The 16,488-nt window shown below is 46.4% G+C and overlaps 1 protein-coding gene across 1 annotated transcript; it reads right to left on the minus strand.

The window, feature by feature from the left end:
• Positions 1-771: 771 nt before the first annotated feature.
• On the minus strand, positions 772-2,079 carry LOC117137803 (60S ribosomal protein L22). Its single transcript, XM_033299477.1, has 2 exons — positions 1,968-2,079; positions 772-1,915 (listed from the first exon to the last, which is right to left on the minus strand). The coding sequence occupies exon 2, from the start codon at positions 1,911-1,913 to the stop codon at positions 966-968; it is 948 nt and encodes a 315-aa protein (XP_033155368.1). The 5' UTR covers positions 1,914-1,915; positions 1,968-2,079; the 3' UTR covers positions 772-965.
• Positions 2,080-16,488: the final 14,409 nt, after the last annotated feature.

The following is a 16,488-nucleotide window of genomic DNA, read 5'->3' on the forward strand; positions in this document are numbered from 1 at the left end:
GGCCCGATATCGTTTTCCCATTTGACAAAATAATAATCGCGTGTGGATCGCTCTTGACATCCCCAGCGCAAGCCCCTTATTACATTATTATTATTATTATTGGTACTCGTCTGCATGTCTGGAATTTAATTTTTTCTGGCGTTTACAAAACACTTCAACCCGTTTTGACAAGAGTCGGCGATGACAGCAATTACCATACGATTTGCATGACGTTTATGTTTATTTTCGCTTTGTATTCCCTGCCAGGCAGTCGTGAATATTTTGCCCAGCCTTTGTGTTCTTTTGGCCCAGTCGAAAAGAAGCCAACCTGCGAGTGCTCAGGTTGATTTCGATTTTGACAGCTGCCTGACTCACTCCACTCGGTTGGCTGCCTTGCTGTTCGCATTTTGGCTGGATTCGCATTTCATTAGCTCGTTATGGACCACCTACGGCCAGGCCAGGCCAACTGCCGACAGAGGAGCCCCCTCTGATCCCCACCCATGGCTTCGGCCATTTGGCAGACCCACAGCGAAGCAATTAAGCCGCCTGGCATCGAACGCAATCCCGTCCAATGGGGCAATTTAAGGTATTTACAAAAGCGTAAAAAGGCAAGGAAAACAAGACTGGCTCCTCCCAATCAAAACATGACGAATGCCACTCGAGGCCCTCTCCGAGATGTCAATCGTTCAAGTTTAAGACGACTCGCCGGAGGAACGCTCCGCTCCTTCCTCCTACCTGGCCCCTAAATGAAATCTTCAAGTTCTTCAAGGGAACTCTGCAGCTTCCGATGGGAATACATATATGATGTACTTTTATTAGGGTTTTTTATTGATATTTCATGGTTGAATATGTTGAAGCAAATTTGCAAACATTGTATGAGAACTATTAAAACTTCAAGTGGGAATTTAACAGAAGTATACTGACAAATTTAATTTCGAAGAACAGCTTTCAAGGGATATACAAGTTCTGCAAATGCGTTCTTTGTTTTAAGCGAAGGTTTTGGTTTTTCCCACATCGTCGTCGTCGGCGACGTCGTCGTCGACGTCATCATCATCCTTGCCCTGGATCTTGAAGAAGACCATGGAGAAGGTGTCCTTGGCCGTGGACACGACTCGCAACCAATCGCGCAGGCTGACCTTCTTCAAATACCGCTTGGTCAGATACTTGAAGTAGCGCTTGGAGAAGTGCACACCGGAGTGGATGATCAGCGAGAAGTTTTTGGAGCGCTCGAAAGTGACCTGGTCCTTCAGCTGGTTGAGCTTGTTCTTTATCTTGATGTGGGTCTTCAAATACTGCTCGAAGTCGGCGAGGTCGAGAATCATATCCTCGGCCACGATTGCGCAGTCGATCACAAAGCGTTGCCAAGCCTTCTTTTTGCCCAGCCTTTTTCCACGCAGAACATTCTTCGCGCGTTTCGGCTTGGGCTTCGTGGTTGCCGGGGTAGCGACCTTCTTTGCGACACTTTCAGCTTTGGCTGCTGGAACCTCGGCTTTTTCGGCTTTTGTTGCTGCGGGAGCTTGTTCCTTGGGCTTTTCCTGCACCAGGGCCGCCTTTTTGGCGGGAACACCCGCGGGTTTTCCCGCATCGGCACGTGTAGCGGGCGCCGATCTCTTTTTATAGACCACCTCAGGGGCAACGGGTTCCGGCGCCTGCTTCAAGTTCTTGCGAGAAGCATTCTGGGCTTTCTTCGCCTGCGATCCCAACTTGTGGTCAGCAGCTTCGGCGGCCTTCTTGGCCGATTCCTTCATGGCCAAATCGAGATTCTTCAGAGCCACGGCCGGAGCTTTGGCCACCTTTTTAGAGGACAAAGGCGGAGCAGCAGATGGGGTGGCGGTTTCTACAGGGGCCACCTTAGCTGGGGCTTTCTTCGACGACTGTGGTGCCGCCTTAGAATTGGCCTTGGGAGCATTCTTTTTCTGGGTCTGCGACTTCATTCCTATATGGCAAAACATGAGCACACGCCAAACATTTTCTTTCGATCAACTTACTCCAAAAAAATGGGTATCAAAAATGGGTTAGAAATACAGCGTGACTTCCTCCGTTGAAGTTTGGCAGGAAAAGAATTTGTGTGACCAAGTGTTGCAACAATCAGAAACTTACCGCATTTTCTATCAGTGTGACCTTACTCGCAATCGACTGTGCCTACGTAGAATGCGAATGCCAATTATTCGATTATCTTTGGCGGCATGTTTGTAAAAAACAGGAAATCTTTAAGCGAAATCACGAGGAGATTGTGCAGCAGGTGGGGATGTTGACGCTCTGATTTAACGCTGATTAATTGGCACGAAATTATTATTACCGCTTGTCAGCCGGGGATCAATATGGCCTTGTTTGTTGTCTCACCTCCAGTTCGGGCACAGTAATTTGTAGTTTCCATATTATACCTGCTCCCTTTTAAGCACGTTTATTATGGGGTATTGTGGTGGATCGAAATCGATTTAATCTTGCGCACACAGGTTCGAGATAAGTTACCAAAGTGGGAAGTTATTGGCGCAATGTATTTTATTCTTATGAATCCACTGAGATAGCTCACCTTTTCTCAATGCTCGGCAAATTGAATTCCGAAAGCCTGATTAAAGTCTCGTCACCTCACTCTCTCTTTGTCGGCCAGTTCATTTATTTCCGAGTTGTACAAACATTTAGCTATCGCTTCAATATTTTTGAAGCCAAAAGGAAATCCCTAAATTGCATAACATATCGCTTTGCAACGAGCGCCATTTATCAAATTCAAATGAAAGAGTTGGCCACCAACTGGGATTTGGGATTGTGGATGGGAGATGCCACCTCCTATCGGCAGGAAAAATAAAAAATAAAAACAAAAGCAAAAAGTGCAAGCCAAAGTGAATTCCCGCGGAGCGTTTAATCAAAATTTACCGGCGAACGCGTTCGCTGACAATGAGAAATTGCAACAAATTCGCGCTACATCGAAACCGTCTCCCTCGTGCTGTCTCTTTCTGTCTCGCTGCAGCCGTCTCTTTCGCTTGCCACTGCCAAGAGCAAACAAGGCTTAAAAAGAAGGGCAGGAGGGGCGGGACGGGGGTGTCGATGGCAGCGCAAACAAAGCGCCGCGGAACGTCCAAAGAAATGCAGCGATCACGTATACGCACCCCTAGCCACCGAAACTTAACCCATCTATCCACCTTCTCATACCCTAACAGAGGGTATTCCTATTCAAATGCTTTCAGTCTGTTGTTTAATTTGACTATGGATCACCCTAAATTGTTTATAATTAAATTAGAGTGAGATTTAGAGCTACTTTCGTACATTTGTATGACTTTCCATACTTGTAATAGAGATTGGGCTAGCTTAGGGTATTTTGGGTGCGTACCACTGTTTTTCCATCTCCGCATGAAGCTCCTGCAGTTAGGATGCTACTCGATTTCCCAGCCGCCGACTGGATATTGTTTTCTGGTGGTTTTGGTTCTTTTTTTGGCGGTTTTGTTTCGGTTGCGGATATGAAAAATGATGCCGAAACGATTTTTACAACCAAAAGCGCTCCCAGGCGCAGCCTCTTGCCGCGTCCTCCTCGCGGATTCGGAGATGCAGCGATTCGGAGGCAGGTAGGAGCAAGTGGAGTGCCTCCCGCTCACTGCGAGCACTCGAAGTTGATTGATGGGCCCGGCATTGGCGATTGGGCGATGGGAAAACTGCACCGGTGGGCGTGACGGCCCTCCGCCCCCTGCGAAAAGTGGGAGGAATGATCGGCGGAGTCGTGCGGCTTCTGGCCCGAAATCAATCTGGCTAAACGGTAGCAAATGGGCGGATGGAAAGCGGAAAGTCGGATTGGCAGCGCGGAGGCGTCTTTGGCCTGGGAGTTTGCCTCGTTATGGATGGCAACGGCTGTCCAGGGACATCGATCACTTCGACATCAGGTGGGCAGGCAGTGATCTTGCGAGGAGTCCAGAAGGCAGTCATGTAGAGTGAAGGGGCGGAAAATGCTTTTAAAATGGTCTGATTTATACCGCGACTTTGCGAGGCAATTAAAGTGATCTATGATACATATGTAAACTAACAGATTAATATATTTGTTAATATTTGTCGATATTTTTGCCAGTTGCTTGCATGTAGAATCCGTTTCCTGCCCAGGAAAATGTTTATTAGTGGCTGAATTAATGGGTCCCATGGGTGGTGCCAAACCAAAACCATTGAAATACTATTCGAATAGATCTAACCGAGCTCTTAACACCTTTATTGCCATAAATTGGCAAGCTTAACGAAACTGCTCGGGCTAATGAAATGCAAACCGCCAATTGAGATAGAAAATGCAAATGCATGGCCCAGCAGAAAAGAGTTGCCAATCTACCAGCCACAATATACGAGTGCTCTAGTTGGCCAAAAAATAAGGAGAAACGATTACCAACTGACTCAGGCAGGCCAAAATTGGCAATGTGCCAGCCAAAATAAACAGTTATTGAGTTGACTGTTTGACACTTCCCGCTGCGATAGCCCAGGGAAACTGGGAAATGGATACAACACCTGGTAGGTGACTCCACACCCACCCATACCCCCTTTATTTCCCGTTCCAGTCGCTCTATTAATTAAATTAATTTCCAATATAAATTCAAATGGGCAAAGCGTGCCCGCTTACGAGTTCTAATTGGGCGAGTGCGAGTCAATTAGATGGGGAAACAGGCAGCAGGGTGGCAGGAAGGCCGGAAAAGCGGGAAAGCCCGCCCATTGTGAGCCAGTAAGTCAGGATTGTCGGAGTTGAAGTTGCAGAATGGAAAGTCGGTTGCGGGTGGCGAGACCTAATTGTTTATTTATGGAAAGGCCTTTCGCAACTCTTTTGCGTTTGGATAGAGGGAACGGTCCGAACCCGGCTGGGGGACTCACATTTCATTAATCACGCAAATGCTTATCGCCTGACCAGCAGTAGGAGCTGCTTTTCCTCGAAGAGCCCAAGTCAAATCGTGGCCATAATTTGTCTGACTTGCTGGAAAAGCAACGGAGAGCGGTGTGAGTGCGAAAATGCGCCTTGCATGACCAGGCCAAGCCCCATCCCAATACCCAAAGCCCATGCCGAGGCCCAAGCCACTCATCAGAATCATTGGGGCTCCGCCTGCTGACCACTTCCGTGCCGGCCTGCATTTTTCACCTCTGATTTTGTGATGCTTCAATTCTGGACCTGGCCGGAAAATTACAGGGCGCTGGGAAACTAGCGGAGGACGAGGTGATGCCAGGAGCGGTCTACTGTGTGAAAATTCTGTGGGAGGCTGGAGAAGTGACGAGCAAATCTCGACCAGGCCAGCAGCAACATTCCTTTTGGGCCGATTGCGCTGAGGTGTTGGGATTGCACTTAAAAAAGGTTTTGGTTATCGAAAAAATAATGAAAATAACATAATTTATCTTATAATTCTAGCTAGTTTCAAATTGTTATACAGCCATATTGTTATATATCTGTTTATCAAGTTTGAAGTTCCTGAAACAATTGTACTTTCTTACCCTAGTCTTTTAAAGTTTTCCATCTGCTTGGAAAACGCCTCTCTTGCGGAGGAGGAAGCCCTTCGATCCTGTTTACAGTTTTCCCTGCCTTGTGTGGGCCATTACAATCACTTAACTTGAAAGCGGCCCCCAGCTACAGTGAACTCTGCTCTCGCCCACTCCCTAAATTAAGATGTTATCTGATCTGTCGGTCGTAACTTATGTCATTTATGTCCACGATATCTTCGGACCCACCCACACTGTGCACCCAATTCCGCCGCTCGGAGGAGGGGCAAGATTGCGCCCGGAATTGGCCGGGAAAAAGGAAGAGAGCAGTCAGCAGACAACCTGGCAGACACTGCGCCGCTTTTCGGCCATATTAGCAAGGCAAATTTCCCAAAAGGCGCAGGAAAAGCTCTCGAAGAGGAAAAGCTGTGGGGGATGCGCCAACAAGTATGTAGTACAATCTTGAAACTCGAATAACGGAAATAAAAATTATGAGCCCGGAATATTTTAGCGCTGGCAATTTGCATAAGAAAACCGTTTCGAGAGCAAAGGAACTCCGGCCGGAGAAGTGGCCACAAGATTGGACCAGACTCGGCGAAATTCCCTCTTTTCTTTTTTTTTTTTGGATATAGCCAGAGGTCCTTGGAGCACGTGGCTAGTAGAGGGCCACTCCTGGAATGGCCGTGCAGTTTATTGTTGTTTGGGCGTTGTAATTGATAAGTTAATTTGCATTTTTATTGAATGGCCCAGGCAATTGTTGTGACTTGTCGCCGTGCTCTTTGTCACGAAGGTCAGCCTGCTTTGCATGCCCGCCCATGTTAGGTGGGTGGCCCAGAGCCACCCACTCGGTTACACCCACGCAGCCAAGTTGGCCGCCTCATGCATGGCGAAACAAAAAAATACGTGGGTGAGTTAATAAAACGAATTTGCGGTTTATGTTCCCGGCAAGTCGGTCGTGTTTGATGCTCAATTGGGCGGAAGGTCTGGGCCAAATCCAGGAGGAACAATTGATAAATTCGCACAATCGAATAAATGTGTTGTGGTTAAACGAACACAGCTGCTGTGAAATCTAGAAATGAGTTTAATTAAGTGCTCGGCAAAACATGCAACGCAAATTGATGCATGTTTTGCACTTTTTTCGCCCAGCTGCAGATATGTAAATCATTTCTATTGTTCTCTGTTCATAGCTTAATTAAAGATTTCAGGAAACCATAAATCAATTGTGCTAAGCAGATTAGATGATGGAGGTAAGAATCGAATTATATTTTGTTGGATATATTTGATATATATGTATGTACATATACACCTGCATATATTTGTATTCAATTCAATATTCCATTCAGACTTCGATTCTATTAATTTAAATATCCACTCATGGCGTTGGATTCTGTTTGATTGTTCTGCGCATTTCTTCTCGGCTGGGTCGAGTGGTTCCGCAAAGAATCGAGAATCGAAAATCGGGAGTCGAGAGTCCATATCCATATCCATTTCATGTTCCATCGCCCAGTCGTGCATGAAAAGTTAACGAGAATTGATGTTCCATGTATCGCCAAGGCAAAACAAAGCATAAATTTCTCAGTCGCTCGCCGGCCGAAGCTTCCAGTTGCCATTTTCCAGTTGCCAGTTTTACATGCAGTTGCAGCCGCAGTTGCTGCTGCTGCGTTGTTGCTGCTGCAACTCTGTCGATATCGGACTGCGTCCAAGTACATTGTCCAAATACACACACCAGCAGGCACCGAAGGTCCCCGATATGCCCCCAATGCCCCCCAAACATATATCCCCCGATTGTTCTTGTTGCTCTTCTCTTGGCCGACGCGACGTTGCATAAATTTTCAGCCAACGAATTCAATTTGCGTAACGCATGCGGATGGGTCCCGAAATGGAAACGGGCTGGGAATGGATGGGGATTGCCATCGGGATGGGGGAGAACTGGAGTAAAGTGCTCCCCGCGCCTCCTGACCGAGTTTACTTACGAGACTTTCTAGTTTAAGAAGTTTCAGAAATCAGCTGCAGCACTCGCATCCAAAAGATACTTCAATTGGACATAGTTTATGCAGAGGAATTGGATGCAAATTATTGTAAACTAAGAGATATAGATAAGTTGTAAAGACTGGCTTCTTCGTGGACACCTGATCCTCCATAAGATTTAAGCCAGTGACATTGGACAACCCAAACTGTTGCACTCGTCACGCCGACAACTCTGGTCACGGGCCCAATCAGTGTCGCGTCTAATCCGGCTCCCCATTGAGAGCCTGGCCAAAAGCAAGAGCAAGAGCAAAACCAAAACCAAACCGAAACCCATGGCTGCATGCAAATCACCTCGTTGACTTGTGGCCACTGTGGGTGGGCAAACTGCCGCCAAGAGACTTGGACGTGTGGATCAGCGGCCACTGCTGCCTCCTCTGATTTGAGTTGATGAATTGCAGTTTTCAGCCGGCTACGGCGGCCTCTCTATTGGCAAACAGACTGAGTTCCGATCTCCGAGGAGTGGGTTATCCGCCCAGCTGGAGATGCTGATGGTGCCGCACAAGATAATCGCTCTTGAGCTGATTACGTGGACAATGGACCAACTGGGAAAGAGAAAGGAGCTCTTCAGCACGGCTGAGTGGGTCTGAGCCCAGAAGAAGATTCCCCCGGAGGATGAGGATGTGCTCACTTGCATGTGCGATTGTCGGTTGTGGTGACACCGAACCTTAGTTCCATTTGGATTTGCTAAAATGGGTCAACTTGTATGTGTAGAATATTTGTAGCCAGTATGCAAATGTGCACATGGATTTCCCCTATTGGAAAGTGTCATACCGCCGAATATCGCGAGTACATATGCCGACAGTAGTGATTGGCTTTCACCAGCGGATTATATCCATGTGGCCATTCACACTAAATTGAACCCGATACTTGTCCAACTCATTTCCATAACTTCGCATCAATAAGTTATATCGTATTCTGGGCCAAAATATAACAAAAGCTGCACAACCCAATTAATTTCCAATCAGCCAGCCGCTTGGCAGCTTCAATTAGTCGCGCCGACCCAAATGGCAGTAGCTAACCGATCCAGATTCGGAATGAGAACCAGTATCTGTATCTGTATCTGCATCCGCATTTGTATCTGTATCTGTGGCAGCGGCTGCGTCAATTGAGCGCTAACAAAGATAAATGGCTGAAGCCACAAAATTGATTTGGTTGACAGATGAATCGTGGAGTCCGCTCCTCCTCCGCGTGCCCCCAACTCCCCCGTCTCTCTACGCGACTCACCCTCGCGGATGTCAAATCTGCAACTGCAACAATAAGTGCAACATGATCTGCAACTGTTGCCGGTCAGCGCGAATAAAATCAAAAGCATATTTCTCAATCATTCATTGAATGGTGGAAAATATTTCGAAATAAAATGGCAAATACTAGGTGGGCGGAGGGGCGAGTGGGGCCAGAGGGCGTGGCTGCATCGCTGGAATATCGAATGAAGCACTTAAATGCGTTTCAGCCGGAGCCGACGACTCGCAGGCTTCACTGTCGACCGGTTGCACTGTCAAATGAAATTACGCATACGCCACGGATGCCCGCCGCCATCATTCGGAAGCGGGGTGGCGAGTGAAGGGGGTGGAAATTGGGAGAAAATCGGGCATCTAGAGGGGAAGGCAGTGGGCCACTGTGCTACTGCCAATTGACACTTTGACGCATAAATCAACTTTATTGTTTATTGATTTTTATGTTTGCCCGGCGTGTTTTTGTGTCATTTTATTAAATCTTTGTCTCCGCAATCTCGGAACTCGCCTCCGTTCATCGCCCCCTCCATGCTGGCCACCACTTCTGTTCGGTTGTTATTCATTTATTTGAATTTATGCGCTTTAAATGAAATTGGTTCATTGTTTGCCGTGCCGGGCATCACTCAGTGCAGTCAATGCATCAATTCGCCAATAAATGGGGCGCTGGACATGTTCAACAATTCATAAATCGATTAAAGATGTTTTATTTTTCAGCTTGCTACGCTCTGCACAATGAAAGCGAGGAATGTTCGCCGCGCAATAAATGTGAAAGGACTTGGTCGGTTATCCCAAATGAAATCTCTGCCCTCGGTTGTGGTGGTTTTCCATTCAAAGTGCGGAAAAATATTCAATATATTTGAGCTATTTCGCTGGCAGTAACTAGGAATAAAAAGTAGTGGAAATAAGCTCATAACTTAATAGAATCCTTTGTTAAGTTCGAAAAATTCATTATGATAAACTTTCTTCATTTGAAACCCGCTGCAGTGAAGAAGATCATTCAGTTATTCAATCAAAGCTGAACCGAAACGAATTCATGACCTCGGCCGAAAAGTCAACCGGAAAAGCTTTTCAAACATAATGGGAATTCCGCAGAAAGTTTTCCGCAAAGCAACTGTCAATGGCGAAAACTTAGTCCTGCCGAAAAACAGATATGGGGACACAGACGGAGGGGCGGTGGCTCCACTGAGCTAGACTCCACAGCCGTACAAATTAAAATTTAAATGAGCTGCTGGCGGTGCCGCTTTCCACTTTCCACTTTCCCCTTTCCAACTTTCCCACTCCCCCCCGGTGTTTTTCCGAGTCCTTCGGCATACCCATCTCCGAATATTGACACGTGACAAAGTTGAGACGCCAATGAAACATAAAAAACAGGAAAACAGCAAGCAGGCTCTCGCCCTCAGCAATAGAATCGAATGACCCAGCCACCCGCCGCTTTGCTCTTCCCAAACTGAAGGCGCAAAGTGTTCGAAACAATTTCAATAACCGTTTCCGGGTTGGGGGAAAACTGGAGCTGGAGGAGAGCTAATAGAAGATGCTAGTGGAGCTGTCTGATGAGCGGCAAATGAAATGCTGAATTTAATTGAAAAAACGGCAGGCTGCCTGGCGATGGAATCGATTTCGTTTGTTTCTGTTTGAATATTGGCCCTCCGCTAGAGTTCTATTTGTAAACAGCCGGGGTAATTGAAAATGCCGCAGGTCTAAATAATTAATTGTGTTTTTCTCTATATACGTATGTATGTACATATATACATATCCGTTTTGCCAGCGGATGGCAAAGGATAAAGTTTTCAATTGAGCAAAACTATTACGAAATGCCGGCTTTTTCCTGCTAGATGCGCCCGAGGATGGGGCAAATTCTGGAAAATCTGTTGTGCTAATATGACACAGCAACGCAGCGCTTTTCCGAACCCGGAAAATCTACTCTTTCACCTGAGCTCGTGGTTCCGCTCACATGTTTTGGTTTTAATCTGCGACAGGGCATTAACTTTCCAACGCACCCGGCGCAGCCCGTAAATTGCTTCACATCGAGCTCCATCCACATGGCCCGAGGTCAGAAGGACTTTTCCGCTTCCGCCCGTGCTCCCCACCGCTCCGCACTTTCCCTTGCGAGCTGACAAGGGGCTTAGGGTCCGTTTTCCGGCGACATTTTATGAGCATTTTCTGCACCGAAAGGGGGACGAAGTGGCCAACGTGCTGGACATGTCAGCGAGCCATATTGAGGATGGCCAGTGAGCTACTCTCTGCATTGGGCAGAGTTTAACGCCATTTTGGTGACAGGACACAATGTGTCCACGACGACGAGATTGGCCACGAAAATGGAGCTTAGGGATATCCACAAAAGAAGATGGCTAGATTTGCCATTAAATTGGTATTCCTTTCAGCGGCATAATATTTACTGTGATGATTTGCTCATATTTAACTTTCAGAATTGAATTTATAACAATTCGAGTAAGCAATTGTTATAGTTCTTAGTATCTAAAGTATCTTAAAGTCACCCAAAATGTGTAATTTACCTCTGAGTTCATTTATTTCGCACTTTCTTACCTTTTCACCTCAATGGAACAATTTAAAAGTCATCGTTGATTGCAGGCACCCCCCAAAAATGCTTCTTGGCCCCAACTCAACTGGGTTTCTCCTGACCAAGTGAGCTGTCAGCAGCTCCATTTGTTGTGCTGCACATTAGCTGCAGATTGAGAGGTCCAGACCACTGGAAGACTTGGTCAGGAAGCCAGACACATGTGGCCCACCGGCGGCCACAAGTTTCAAATTAAGAGCTCTTCTCAGCTGCGATTCATGTAGAATGTTCGAATTTCAAGAATTTTTTAGAAAGGTGCTTGCCTTGGACAATCATGGGTAATGTATTTTAAAAACAATAATATCCAAGCTGAACTGAACTGAAAAGGTTATCCTTGGACTACTGAACAGTCCACTTAAGAGTATGAATACCCAATGAATGCAGTCACCTCTGCCACACGAAATGCCAAAAAGTGGCAAGTGGAATTTGCAAAAAGTGCTGTAAGTGATGCAGCGCTGATTGCAGATTCTGTTTCTGCCACAGTGGGGCAATTAGAAGAATGCGCCAAATGGGCTCCAAAGCTCGGCTGAGCCCGGCCCGACTGGAAAGGCGCTAAAAAACACATTAAAATTAATTATGGGAAACACTCGACGCCATTTGCCAGATTTGGCGGGGCGCGGGGATGGTGTGGTGGCCATCATCTTTTTTGCAGCCGCGCTTTTTGGCAACCAGCTAAGCAAGCTGAATCCATATGTGCCGGGCGGACTCTTTTTGGCCAGTTTTTGCCGCCGACCTATTCCCCTTTTCTCACTTCAGAGTTAATTATGTTGACATAGTCAGTTTCCGTAATTTCTTACTTTGAAACCCTTTTATTAAAATGAGGGGCGGTGCAGTGTTTTCCGTCAGCTCTCCTGTACTTTTTTGTATTTCTGCGACAGCCACGCCCCCCCGGCACCGGGTGGTCGCCCCCTTGGCAGCAGTTATTAAGAATTCATGCCACACCCAAAGTTCCACAAAGACGCCCACGGCTGGGCGGAAATGGATGGATGGATGGATGGGGTTGGATGGGCTGGAGGTGGTGGTGCAGCCGGAGGTGGGGGCATCCAGATCGGACGACTGCCAAGTTACTCAAATTAATTAAGTTTCGCCTTTGCCAACATCGAGCATACGCCCCATTGCGCGACCGCCCACAACCCACAACCATGCCCACCTAGCGCTAGCCCCAAATGCACGCCCCTCCCCCACCCTTTTCGCTGCGGGGTCTGCGGAGCTTTTAAATTTTTCAGATGACATTTGCCAGACATTCTCCTCCATGTCTCATATTTTCTAACCGCAGTCGGCCTCGCCGCAGCAGCGCCCCCTGCCGGCCAGTAGCGGAGTCACTTGGTGTGCTTGTGCGTGTGGGTAACCTTTTTAAAATTTAAAATTAATTGCTTTGGCGCAGTTTTAATTATTAAAAAACTATTGATGGCACGGAACTTACAGCTGCAAAAAGGGCAAAGCTGAAAAACTATACAGCAGACGAACTTTTCTCATTGGCACCGCTCTCGAGAAAAGTTTCGACTTTAAAAAGCTTTTTTCGAAGTTAAGCATCAACTGATTGATCGGTTGGTGGGAAGGGCGAGGGGCCGGTACAGTGAAGCTTCTAAGATCAATTAAAAATTCGAATGATATTTTCACTCCCAAAACGAATCTATTTATCTATTTATTTCATTTCATGTTGGTACAAAAGCCAAGCTTTTCAAATTTATTGACTTAACGTCTCACACTCGTGTTCCACTTACCGAGGTCTCACTGCCGCGTCGAATCGATGAGTCTTTGATGGCTTTGTTGTGTTCCACAGCGGCACGTTTCGCTGCTCCGGTGCGGCAATTAGCCAGGAATATAATAAAACGAGTGCTTGCTGCACTGACAACGTTTACCCAAATTAGCCGCTAAACACAGAAATAAAAAGCCAACATCAAGGCGGCTAATTGGACAGCATCCGAACATCCGAGTGGACGAGTGGCCGGGCCAAAATAAAGAGAAATAATATACAAGAAAAGCGGGCCAAGAGGGCCAAGCCATATAAGAGCCCGCGATGATGGCGGCAATTATACGTGGTGGCCATGTGGCGGGTGGGGTTTTCCAGTGGCGGGGGTTTTCCTTTTGGGTGCTGCCTGGTGTGTTGTGGGCACCGCCTGGTCAACTGCACGTGCGGCTATCGCAGAAGCCGTGCAACGTGGAGCAGCTGCAAAATTCAATTTGGCTATGCGCAAAAAATTAGCAACAATTTCCCAAAAATACATTTCGAGAGGCCCAACGCCACACCCACCCAACCACCCACCCGCAACAACAAACAACAGCGTCAACAGGCACGCAATATAATTGAGTGGATGCCAAATGTGGGCAGTGCGAAAGAGAGCGCTATAGGCGGCAGGGAAAGAGACGGCGCGACGGCACGTGCTGGGAAAATGCGAAAGTGGGCTTAGTTCAGCCGCCTGAATTTTCCGCCGCTGGAAAATGCACTCGCGCTGACCAACGATATTTAAACGTACAATGCAAGGCTACTACTGCATATTTTTATATATTTTAATTATTTACAAATATTGATAAATGTTTAAAACCATTGGATATGTAAAATTTTAGTTTAATGCTTTTCTGTCCACAGTATGTCCATACAAAAATTTCCTCGCAGGTTTTAACTTACTCATATATGAATACGTCGATCCCAATTTTTTCGAGTGTATTTTCGTTCAGGAAATAATATGAACTGAATTATACATGTGACACGCAGAAAACAGAAGGGCATGCCGATAGTCGCTTCTGTTCGGGCATTGTTTCATTATTTGGCCCGTTGAACGCTTTTCCATAGCTGGCCAATTTCAATTTTTGTTTTGGCTTTGTTTTAAACATTGTTGCCGGCTTTGTTGCTGCCGTTGCCGCTGCAATTTCGAACATTTGTTAACGAATTTGTTTGCTTGTTGAACATTCTGAGCGTTCCGCACTTTCGCAGCGCCATTGTTTGTTTGCCCGGCATTGTTGCAAATGACGTGGCAGCCGAATGGGGCACCTTCCGTTTCGCACTGACACGCACTTAACCGCCGCCCAGCCACCCACTTTACCCATTTACCCACTGCACCCCCCGCGAACACAGAATGGCCTACGTGACGCGTTTAAAAAACAATCAATTTTAATTTCAATTTAAATTAGTTGCCACCCCCGCGCAGCCCGCGTCCACTGCAATTCGCCATTAAATTATTTTTGCTCACTTATGCCACTTGCCACGTTGCCACTGCCCTTTGCCGTAATGTAATGCAATTTGGCCTGCGCGCTCTATTGTTGAATTTCATTTATTACTAAATTCCGGCTAACGGCTGCAAAAAGCCAATAAATTTCACTTAAACATTGTATGTTTTAGATGCAGCGAAAGACTAAGCTTTAAGTCGGTTACTATAGATAAATTACAAAGTGAAAGTCCTGAAAAATGGTAAAGTTGCAAGGATGTCTTCCCAAATTCACTGCCTAATTGTTATTTTATTTTTTTTTTTTTTTTTTTTTTGGGTATTACTATCTCATGTTATTACACTTTCGAAACGCACTGTCCGCGCCAACTAAAACTAAATCTCGTTATGTTTGCATTTAAAATTGGGTTTCATTTCGTTTCTAAATATTGTTCACCTCCGAACTTATCACACATCGCATTTGCGAATTACTGAACACATAAGCATATTAAAATTACAAACGGCAAATCCTATTTGTTGGCCAACAATAATGTGTTAACAATTAAAATGGCTACGCATCGCTATTTGCATTGTTACCATTACACTCCGATTAAAAGTGCTACATCTCCGTTACCCCAATTTGTATGTGCTGGCCAACTCTTCGTTAATCCTCTCCAGAACCCGAAAGGTTCTGGCCAAATATATAATTTAATTCCAATTCGAGTCGGGATCAAGTGTTGAGCTTAACCAGCACCTAAATCAATCCGGCCGAGGGTTTGCGGGATTTGGGGATGTATCTGCCGCTGGCGCTAAACTACTTAACAGCAAATTTTGCGTAATTTACGTCCTGACCAAGGAGCAGATGGCATTCCAGGCGAGGTTCTGTATCTGTAGCTGTATCCGAGGGATGCCGAGCTACATTTGGCCAGCAGCTGGGGCTCCAGCCGCAAACATGTGTTCCCTTAAGCAAGAAAAGATTTCTGGGGGCGGGTTCGGGCACTGGTATGGGTATAAATTATTGGGTGCGCCTTTTGAAACTCCACCGCCCAGGCCCAAGTATCTTTGTATCTGCACATCAGCATATCCACACATCCTCTCCGCATTTGCGTATCTGCGGTTGCGTGGTCTTAGCCTGTACCGAATCAAAGCATTTAATGGCGCTTTTAATCTTGTTAATCGCCCCTTTCTGGCCCGGCTGAGATTTTCAGATAGTTTCGAAGTTCGAGGGCGTGGTTGGCTAAGTGGGCGTGGCGCACGGAAATTGCCCCGAAACGTAGCAGATACATAGTTAAGTTGTGATAAGCCCTGAGGTTTAGCAGCTGACCAAACGGCAGCGCGAAAGAAAACCAACAAGGTGGTTGCTCACTTGCGGGCGTCTTAAAGCAGAGCAATGGATTTGGCCAAAAATACGATTCTTTAACGTGGCCAAAACGCAGTGGGAGCTGTACGAAATCATCCTATCCACTTTCGCGTCCGTCAAGGACAATTTTGACATGTTCAAATCCTTTTTGCGCTGTCCCCTCCGTCGCACAATGAATATTATTTCTTTATGCAAATTTCCTTGGGAGCTGCCACTTGTTGGTGGGGCAAGCAGTGCCCCCCACCTATTCCCAGGACTCGCCCGGTCTCCTTTTTTGCCCATTTGCGTGATATTTTGTTGAGCAAGACAAATGATTTCCATTTAATTTATTTTCACTGCTTCGCTCCGCTTTGCTTGGCTCGTGGCGGCAAAGGATTTAGCTGAATAAATTATAGGTTGAAATTGTTACATCTTGAGGGGGGACGGGGGTGGTTCTGTAAAGGGGGAATAGTTGAAGACAAGTGCAAATAAAATAAGGGCGCAAGCCGCTGACAAATGTTGGCCAACAGAGGAAGGCCCTTTGTGCAGCCAGCGATACGCTCGAAATGAATTTATCGCTGCTCTTCGAGTGCCACAAAGACATCAAATTGGAAACATTAAAGATATGGGAAATAACTTACCTCGGATACATTGCCATGCAAAGCCAGTCTAACCTTTAAGCTGGTAATCCCCCGAGCATCATTAATTAGCCCGAAAAGCGAACTTGGTGCGTGAGCATTTGGAGGCTTATGCAAACATGGCCAG

This window comes from Drosophila mauritiana, chromosome 2R (assembly GCF_004382145.1).
Source record: "Drosophila mauritiana strain mau12 chromosome 2R, ASM438214v1, whole genome shotgun sequence".
Lineage (NCBI taxonomy): Eukaryota > Metazoa > Arthropoda > Insecta > Diptera > Drosophilidae > Drosophila > Drosophila mauritiana.